Below are 10,151 nucleotides of genomic sequence, written 5' to 3' on the forward strand. Positions count from 1 at the left end.
GGACCTTATTCTTTTCTTGGGAAGCTAATAACAAATTCTTTCTTTGCGGCAAAAGAATTATTAAATTAACTCTTTTCAATAAATTTCCTTTCAAGCAGAACTGAGCATGATTTGAAGCTATCTGCATTTTTAAAGAAATTTAGGTTAGCCTGTGACCGTATGTGGTACTTCCAGTTGTGTCTTTCCTTTTAGGTCAAGCTTTTAGGGTTTCTTACAAGTTCCATACAGTGAGTAAAATCGAGCAGATAGGATCAAATTCCAGACAATGGATTGGATGTGTATCAAATGCATGTGACCAGAGCCTTACAAACCAAATATAGTTTTTATGCTTAACCAACTCAGCTTTACTCTATACACCCATAAAGGTGTGTGAGCTGGGTTTGGACCAAATATCAAACCTAATACTGACCATTAAAGGTATCCAGTGTAAAGCAAGAAAAGAACCTAGTTCGGGATATCTTTCAGGTTTTTGAGTTTTCCCAAATGTGGGGCTTGGCTTAATTAGTGCTTGGTAGGGTGGCAGAGTGCATGGATGGGATGAGGGCCAAACATGGCAGGGGAGCCCCATAACTCAAGGCTGCATGCATGGGCGTGCAGGGTCCCCAAAGTGGTCATCGGGTAACGCTGAATCATGTTTCCTTTGTTCACCAAAGTCCAGATATTAAGAGAAACTGTTGGAAACGCCTGCCAATTTACAAGAGTGCCCTATGAAACCGATGTGTGTCAGGCCCAAAACCCCAGCACGAGTCTCAAGTCTTAACTCTCTCTCCAATCACGCCCTACCATATTTCCCAAACCTTTATTATTTCCTTGCATGCAAAGCTTTAAATTCTCTGCTCTTTTTAGAGATCACAAAAAATAAGGAGGAAAGATCCCACTATCCTTCTTTATCTCTTTCTTTATTAATACTGCAAGATATGCTTCAAAGCCATCCCATCTCTTGCATGACATCTGTTTGAAAATCGAAAATAAAAGGTCCTCAAACTCGAAACACCACCTTTATCTTTTCTTCTTTCTAGTTTTTGTGTGCCCTCTTCCACATCCTGCTCCTCTGTGCAAAAACCCTGCTAAATCCAGAAAGATTTTGTCTTTTTTCCAACTAGTTCAAAGATTACACATAGTACCCCACCACTCTTTTCACACTATTTCTTTCTCCTGTATATATAAATAGAGGTAGGCCTTCCTCTCCCTGCTTTACAAAGACCAAAAGAAAAAGAAAGAAAAGAACAACGAAAGGTTTGTTTTTTGCCCATCACCATCCAAGTTCCTCACTTTCTACAGTCCAAGAAAGCAAAACCAAGATGGTTATTTGATTCCTTCCATTGTATTTTAATCCATTTTTCCAGTTTAGATTTTTTTTCTTAGCCCCCCTAGGAAAACTTGTTTAGAGTCCTGACCAACACCCCAACCCCAGTACCCTACATTTTTTTTACTAACTCGAAGCATGGCAGATGAGGAAAAGGGTGGTGCAACCAATGAAGTTGCTGATGGTTCAAGTGGAGAAAAAAGGTTCTTTCCTTGCCTTTTCTGTTCTAAGAAGTTTGTGAGTTCTCAAGCTTTGGGTGGTCATCAGAATGCACACAAGAAGGAGAGATCAGCAGCAAGAAAGGCACAGAGGGCAGTTGATTACAGGTTTTCAGGGTTATCCTCACCACCTGTTATTTTTGCTCCAAACCTTGGTGTCTTGAACCCTTCTTTCTACATAAATGCCCATTCTGGAAATCATGGTATCCCTCCAAGTGGGCAATTTGCTTCTCAATTGTCTGATAGGTTTGGATCCAGTGGAGCCCCTAGGTTTGACAACCCTTACAGGGGGCCACCCTGTTTTGGGGATGATGATGCAAGTTTCTTGAATTGGCAGAGGAGTCACAAGGACAGGGTGGTGAACAATGGGGAGCTTTCAACAGAGGGGCCCTCACGGAAGATGACCCAATTTCTGGGTATTGATGATGAGGCCTCTGGTTCTTCTGGCAGCGACCAAAAGCTTGACTTGTCCTTGCATTTGTAGAGGTTGAAGCTGCATCAACAAGTATAGAGAGACATGGGTAGATCACAATTTCATTGTTGCAGGAAGTCCTGTATGTGTCCTTTTCTTCTTTATCTTTTGTTGGGACGACCATTTTGATGTTGGGTATGTGCATGTGTAATAACATAGGCTTCTAAATTTCTTCATGGCACTCTGTGTATGAAGACATGCTTTTTCAGTATAGTAATTTTCCTTTTCACTCCTTGTCTTTTTTTCTTTCTGATCCTCTCCATGGTTGAAGCTTAAAAGTATGAATGTTTTTTTTTCTCTTTCCCTTCTTCTGATAATCTTTTATTTACTGAATCCAATTCCATACATTGGCTACATATTCCATCTTTATATATTAGATTATTTCAACAGATTGGATTTTTATTCTAATTAAATCCCAAATGCACTTCTCTTATCTCTGCTATATTGAGATCAAATATTTAAGAGGAAAAAAATATCATAAAGGAAAGTCATTAGACTTGCTGGGAAAAGGACTGTTCAAAATGTTTCCTTTTTGTTCTTTAAGAGATTTTTCATATTTTTCATCAGTTTCACCATTTTTTACATGTTCCAAGGTCACCATGATGGCTCCATCTTTTCTTCATCGATTTTTGGTTATTAAAGGCGAAAAAATTTAACCTGCAAGCTTGGAAAGAATTAAGCCCATCTTTAGAAATTATGGTCTTTAATGACAAAAATAGGACTTGTACCTCTGAGCACGAAATAGTAAAGGCTCCTTGTGACTTCCTTTTCCGTCTTTTCTAGAGGTTTACACCTTCAATTCATGACAAGTTTATCAGGATACATCAAATCCTCGACAGAATAGTCGCCGGGTTTACTTTTTTGTGTCCTGTGTTTGGCTCTATATATATACAGGTTGAGCTGGTGGGACACAGAAAGAAGGTTAAAGTACCTAAATCTACATAGTGCTTCTTTTGTTATTTGAGGTAAAAGTGTGGGAAAACCAACGGTTGGATTAGAAGCAATCTTGCTGCTTCGCTATGACCGTGGTATGAGTTCACAAGAGTTGATTAATTATGCATACCACCGTGGGGTCGCCAGCGTGGCCAGAGGGTGCTGAGTTGAAGGCACTGAATCAAACCACACTGGCACATGGGTGTGTCCGTAGCTTTCAGAGGTGGGCCACGTAAGGCACGGTGGTCGTGGGGCCCCACCCGGGGTTTCCTCCCTTCGGCGAGTATATGGCTTTCAAAACATAGCCAAAAACTCTTTTCAGGATATTCACTGCAAAAGAAAATCTCATGATAATTTGAAAATTTTTCCTCTAGAAAATATCAGAAAATCTCATTTCAATTGAAATAAAAATAAATAAAATAATGAGCAGGTAAAATTTAAGGCTGAGATAAAGTAAAAACTATAAAAAATCACAATGATATCATGATATGCAGTAAATGTGCGATTTTGAAATTCCATCAATACTATCTTCATTTTCCTGTAAATTTTCATATGTCGGTGGTATTTGTGACGCTTGTTAAAAACAGGACTAGATTAATATGTTGTATAAGAAATCTATCTAGGTGGTGAAGATCTTTTGATCCTTGCTTCTTATTATCTTAAGAATACAATTGGCAACACAATATAAATCTTCTGCAAGCCAAGCATGAGATGAATTCTCCAAAGAGAAACTCAAGGGCAGGCTAAACTAGGGTTAAGCAAGTGAGACAGTCGATTGGCACAAGCATCAACTTTCCCAAGTATTAACTTATCCAACTTATCCCTGTAACAGCTTTGACCCACTTATCTTGGCAACCTAGATGCATGAGCCACGAGTCTTGGTCCGTATATACTTGATTTTACTTAGATCAATTATATAAAGTTCTGGGTCCATTTTGAACCCATAGTTTTTTGTTCCAAAGAGTTTAATTTATTCAATTCATACACAAATTGCTTCATCTTTTTGGGCCCATTTTGAACCCATAGTTTTGGCTTCTAATCAGACTATTGTTTTCTGTCAGATAAATGACAATGGATGTGTTGATTGTGGTTTTCAGTTGTGCACAAGACCAGCTGGAGGATTTTTAGCACTATGAACCAAACTAAAGAAATATAACCATTAAAAATAGCAAGAATCCAAAATTGTGTTACTTCAATTCTTATCTCTAAAGATAGGGTGTGGACCATAGTACCATTCCCAAGTGATTATTTAGCCGAGAAACAAGCTAAAAAAAGAAGTCTTTATGTTTGGTTTGCAAGTTTGTCAAGTATTTCAAGCAACAAACAATATAAGATGCTTTTTAGCATAAGAATGAAGTATATCTCTATATTGTTAGATGACATCGGAAACCTGTCAAAGTTTTCCAAGTGGTCAATGGGACCAGCAAAAAAAACTATTGGGCAATGTTCAGATGTGTAAATGACAAAAAAACAATTAACTATGAAGATAATCAATGACAACAGTTCACCTAAAAAAGATGGATACATAAATGTGTTATTTGAAATTCTTTTCCTTTCCTCCAAAAAAAAGTGTTATCATTAAGAAACATTATGAAATGAATTGGCAAAACACTTTATGCAAGCCATGCAAATTTTAAGAACAAAATAGAAACCGCTACGGACTCCTGAGGAATAGGTAGTGACTTCCCATTTAAGAAGCTGTTCATTTATCGTATGCAATTAAACAGAAAGCTTCATGAAAAACAGATAAGATCCCATTGATGGTATGTGCCAAAAAAATTAAGTGGATACGCAGAAAACTGACGATTAATAAGGTGCGTAATCTTGATCAACTGCTAAAACAAAATCAAGATTTCTTATTTTTCATTTGCTACTGCTTCTCAATGAATCTATAAACTGTTTCTTAGTCTTTACTTTATTAGTCTTTATTAGTCTTTATTCCTTTTTGAATGACAACTCAATTTAATTCATTGGATGCACCGAGTCTCAAAAACGTAACGCATTTGATTGCTTCACCTATTCTATCGAAGTTGGACATCGTCTCAAATCTGTTCAACTCCTACTAAAGTTTTCTTGACAAACTGATGTCATCTAAAATGCTCCTTAATTGGCCTAAAATCAACTAGAGAGAGAGAGAGAGAGAGAGAGAGAGAGAGAGAGAGAAGCATAAAAATAGGGCAATAGGCACCAACAAATTTTGGTAAACGTAAGGGAAAAGGCACACCAATGGTCATATTATTGGGTTGAATGATGTCTCTTTTGTGGGGCACTCTTTGGGAGTTCAATGAAGGTTATCTATTCATTATGACGTGGGGATTCCAAAATGGTATTTCATGAAACGCATTTTTCCTTATTAATGAGGCAAGGTGCTCAAGCAATCTTGCAGACATGCATGCCTGTTATGGGCTTGCATGGCACTCTTTTGGGGTTCTAATCTGTCCTTTTCTTCTATTTTGGAAAGTGGTGATCCACCCCCATTGGTGGTTCCATTGTTATCACCATCCTTTCAGCTTTCAAAGAAAGCAATGTGTGTGACTGTTCCAGTTTTCATAAGCCTGACTTGGGCTCATGTTTGGAGGCCCGTTACCAAGTCCAAATCTTATTGGCTTTCCTATTCCTTACTGCATATAATTCTACACCAAAATCGTTTAATCAAGTCTGGATATGTCTTTATCTGGATATCTTGATGTTGTTACTGAATTAAGGTTTGAATACCCACTACCAGATTTGGCTGCCTAATCCTTAATGAACCACCGAATCCAAATAAGCGGATATGGATTGATCAGTATCCATCCCTTATATTTGATATTGATACATCTTTTTCGAATTGCCCTTGAAATCTGATCAAGTTCATGAACTTCTTCACTTTCTTATCAAGTGATATATTGGAGTTCATGACTGGTGATAAAGTTGCATGAGTTTAATTATGAACTTGGAGACGTTTAATGCGATGCAATAAACTTGATCAATTAGTACGAATTAATTATGGATTACTGAAGTTTTTAGTTAGCCTTAGAATCGGTATGACTCGAGCACCGTTGATACCTTCATGCAACATGTACATTCTTCTCCAACTCGAAGATCTTGAACTACATGTGGAGGTACAATACCATAAAATCCAAAACTTGCCGTTCAGTTCAATATATATATGCAAAAATAATTAAAAGTTATCTAAAAAAAACAGCGTTAATGGTATTCTAAGGCTTAAGGTGGCCAACAAAAAATAAGTAGATCAAATCCCTTGTTCAAATAACACCTTAAAAACTTCCTATAACCGTTTGTTGTGATTCACAAGGGATTGTTATAATCGATCCTCATGCTTCAAGCTATCATAAGAGTAAGCATAGCCAATATCAGGTTGTTGCCTGCTACTTTGTTTGATACGACTTTTAATAAGATTTTTTTTCGATAGGATGCACACTACTTTGTTGGGTGCCAAAAAAACACCAATAATAGTTTTAACATATTGTATTTGTGTCTTCTCTAACCGGCAGTTGGGGGGTTAGCACTTCCTGTTCAACTTCAAACCTGAGGGGGGTGGGGGGCTAAGATTATAAGCTAATGCGCATTGGCCAATCCAGACATGAATTGGCTCCAAGCTGATACAGTTTCTTGCACGAGAGAGAGAGAGAGAGAGAGAGAGAGAGAGAGAGAGAGAGAGAGAGAGAGAGAGAGAGAGAGAGCAACCTCTATTTAATTACTCAAGAACAAATAAGTGCATAAAGAATCCATGAAGAATATGACAAGAGGGATGGAGCTAATAGTTCTAAAATAACTAAGTTTTTCTTTTTTTTTTGGACAAGCACCAACAAGCACCAAGACTGAAGTTGGGGCCACCATCCATAGGTTAGTGGTGGACCCTCCAGCTTCCCACTCCAATGTCCACTATCTATTTTTCACAATTGATAAGAGAGGTGGGATGTCGGAGCACGTTGAGTTTGGCATCATAGAGCTTTAAGTGAACAAGAAAAGCTAAAAGAGAAACAATAGAATAAGTTTCCACGAGTACATTGAGTGCACTAATGCAAATAAACAAATTAAGTGAAGTTTGCAAAGATGGTGTAATGGAGCTACTAAGCTGATATAAGGAAACAGCATTCCTTACTCAACTAGTGTCTCCAAAGCGGGTTATTGGCAGATGATGGCAGTGATATGGCTAATCTAATTACATTCTACAAAAATGTACATGGAAACATGTATGATCTTGCTCAAAATAGTATCACACACAAACTTTTCATATAATTTACTAAGCCTACAAATAATGTATAATATTCTTGATCTCAACAATAGCTAAAAAGCCTATTTGGGACAAAGCAATGTATCCTTAGATTAGGGAAAATTGGTCTTTCAAAGTTAAGCCTATTCTAGTTTGATTTTTAAAACATTATAGTGGTCGTGTGCCTATGCAATTTTAAATTTTGTTCCCCTAGACCAGTTTTTTTTTTAGAAAAATTCCCATGTCAAAGATGTTTAATGCTGGTTCACCTAAAATATTCAATAAATTAATTAGTTAAATGCACATGCTAGAAAATTGTACGGAAGGGGAGATGAGAGGGAAAGAAAAGAAAGTTTTTTATTTGTAGACCTAACCCTACCTAGCTTGGCAGTCTATGCTATGCATAACATAAAGATCAGTGTTTATGTCGGATGATTAGAGTAGGCCATGTTGTTTAGAGGAATAAAAAAGAAGAAAAAATAGTTAGACCATATAAGGGTAACTATGTATTGTTCTTGTATCCTGGTCATCAGACAAAGCACCCTCAAATTATGAAAGCGAAAGGCATTGAATATCAAAAATGGCAGTTTCAAGGTCTTTAGAGTTATCTAATTAGGACTAGACAAATGCTAATGCTTCAACACCAGTTCATGAACAATGGGAACTAGCTACTACATGTTCTCCTTAGTCAGGTAGGCATTATGTTTGTTTACTTGGCCAAAGCAACACTGTAGGTCATTATTTTATATTTGGATAATTTATTAATGCCTCATAAGAAATAGGTTGTAACTCACTAAGCCAATGTTTGACACCAGTACTGCCAACAATGCCATATATTATTATGGGAAAGGTAGATTGTTTTATATCATAATGCCTCTCATGAATGAAGAAATCCTTCACTTTCCACTTTTTAGGAGCACACTACCAATTTTTATTTTATAATGTAGATCTAGATTTAACAATAAGTTTTTAATAAACATGGTTAATAAAAAAATTTACTTCTCTTAACATGTAACAATGTGATATCAACTAAGATCCGATGTTTGAACCTCTAAGCAGCAGATCATATGGGCCCTCTTGGTTTATTATCTCACTCTATGAGTAACAAAATTTTATGCATTTTTTGGGGGATAGTTTTACTATCTAGAAGTCCGAATGTTGAGATGAGCTGGAAAACTGATTTAATTAGTTCGATTCTCTATTGCATTTCTCATGCAAACCCAAAGTTCATTCGTCAAGGGCCTCGATGCATCTTAAGTTTATTATTATTATTATTATTATTATTATTATTATTATTATTATTATTGTATCCACATTATACTAGAATTCCTTGGATAGGGTTACAAGATTAGCCTCCACAATGGTCTCCTAATATTGATGTTAAGGAAGTTAGGATACAGTTTACACTTGTATTTCTATTATATTTATCATGTGCAATCGTTACCGAGTTGGGTCAACGAGTCTTACGAAAGTATATGTTTCATTGTTTTCGAAAGGAGCTTGTGGGAAGAAAGAGGTTCCAAACTTGATTGTAGTTATTGTTTGTTCTTTGGTATCTAATCAAAATCTTTCACTTGTAACTTTTCTGTCAATCAAACCTAGTTGATATGATATACATAGATTTCTATTTTCAATCAATCAATGAACTAATTAATTTCTAGTGCCCCTAGAACATCATTTTCGAACCCGAGTGGGCCAATGGTTCTTTTCTCGATCTGACTTTTGCTTGTGTTAAAGGTTGCTTAGATTTGGGTGCCACAACCTTTTGCTTTGCAGGTTTGCTCATTGCTGCCTTCACTGTATTGGTGGCGCAACTAATGGTCATTCCACTCGTGTCATGGGGTTAGGTTAATGGCTCATAGCCCAAAGCAGGCACGATATTTAAGGTTTCAGCTTTAGAACTTGGAGAGTGCAAATCCATGGAATAATTTTTAGTATGTATCATGTCTCCTCCATCATTTTAAGTGGATGTTTTCTGGATATTGTAATATTTTTTGACCCCCCTCCCCCCCCCCCCCTAGGACTAGGAGGGAGGTATAGTCTAGATAGGCACGTCCTAGTGTCTTGAAAAGATGAGGTGATAATTCCAATTCAGCAATTTTATTAGGGACCTGCTAACTGTGTTGTATAGAGGGAAGATCAGCTGCAATGTGATTGCATATTCTAGCTGTGCTGCTGCACTTTATCACCTTCCATCTGCTGTAGCAGAAACATGGAGGGTCATCAGGTGCAGCAGTCAGCTAAAAGTGTGCAATCACATTGCATGCCTGATTCTCCTTCGTCTCCCACAAGGGTTCCGATAATCAGATAGGGGTGAATCGTGAAGGTCCTCGAGCTGAACACGAGTTTCAAACTCATGTGGGCACATCTTTTGCAGCGAGGATGAAGATGGATGTACTTCCTAATGGCAAGGGAGACCTAAGGTTTTTACATCAATAAAGTAGCATCAGTCATGAGATGCATTGGGGAAGAAAAAAACGAGTAATTAATGTCACAAATATCAGTCTTGGGATTTTATTGGTGATGGAAAGTCCTGCCATAATTAAATTAAAAATATGCTTTTTGAAAAAATTTGAAAAATAATAGCATATAAATCTTAAAAAGATAAGAAAACATGCAACAATATAAAGAAGTATTATAACATGCACGAGAACCAAAAGAAAAAGGCGTTAATATCTTAAGAATATCATGATAAATCGTTACATTATGAAAATATTGTGTAATGATATCATGATAAATCGTTGTATTTGGGAAATATCGTGTTCATTTGGACCGCATCAGCTTTTTTCTTTTTTATACGGAGAAACCACCTTCAGGATCAGAGACCTAGCAGCCTAAAACTCCTTGAGCTTACACCTTGCCCCCATGGAGCTTAGGTTTGCCCAAGGAGTGATGCCCATGGTATTTGAACCTAGACCACTTGCCTAGCAGCCTAGGTCTGCATTGCTGATATTTGTGACTATCATTTTAAGAACCCACAGGCTTGACCCGCGGCTAGAAAAAAAA

The 10,151-nt window shown here is 37.1% G+C and overlaps 1 protein-coding gene across 1 annotated transcript; it reads left to right on the top strand.

The window, feature by feature from the left end:
• Positions 1–1,444: 1,444 nt before the first annotated feature.
• On the top strand, positions 1,445–2,008 carry LOC149821848 (uncharacterized). The gene has a single exon (XM_089980182.1). It carries the CDS (start codon positions 1,445–1,447, stop codon positions 2,006–2,008), a length of 564 nt encoding a protein of 187 aa, XP_089836308.1.
• Positions 2,009–10,151: the final 8,143 nt, after the last annotated feature.

This window comes from Nuphar pumila, chromosome 11, assembly GCF_984573655.1.
Source record: "Nuphar pumila chromosome 11, dmNupPumi1.hap1.1, whole genome shotgun sequence".
NCBI lineage: Eukaryota > Viridiplantae > Streptophyta > Magnoliopsida > Nymphaeales > Nymphaeaceae > Nuphar > Nuphar pumila.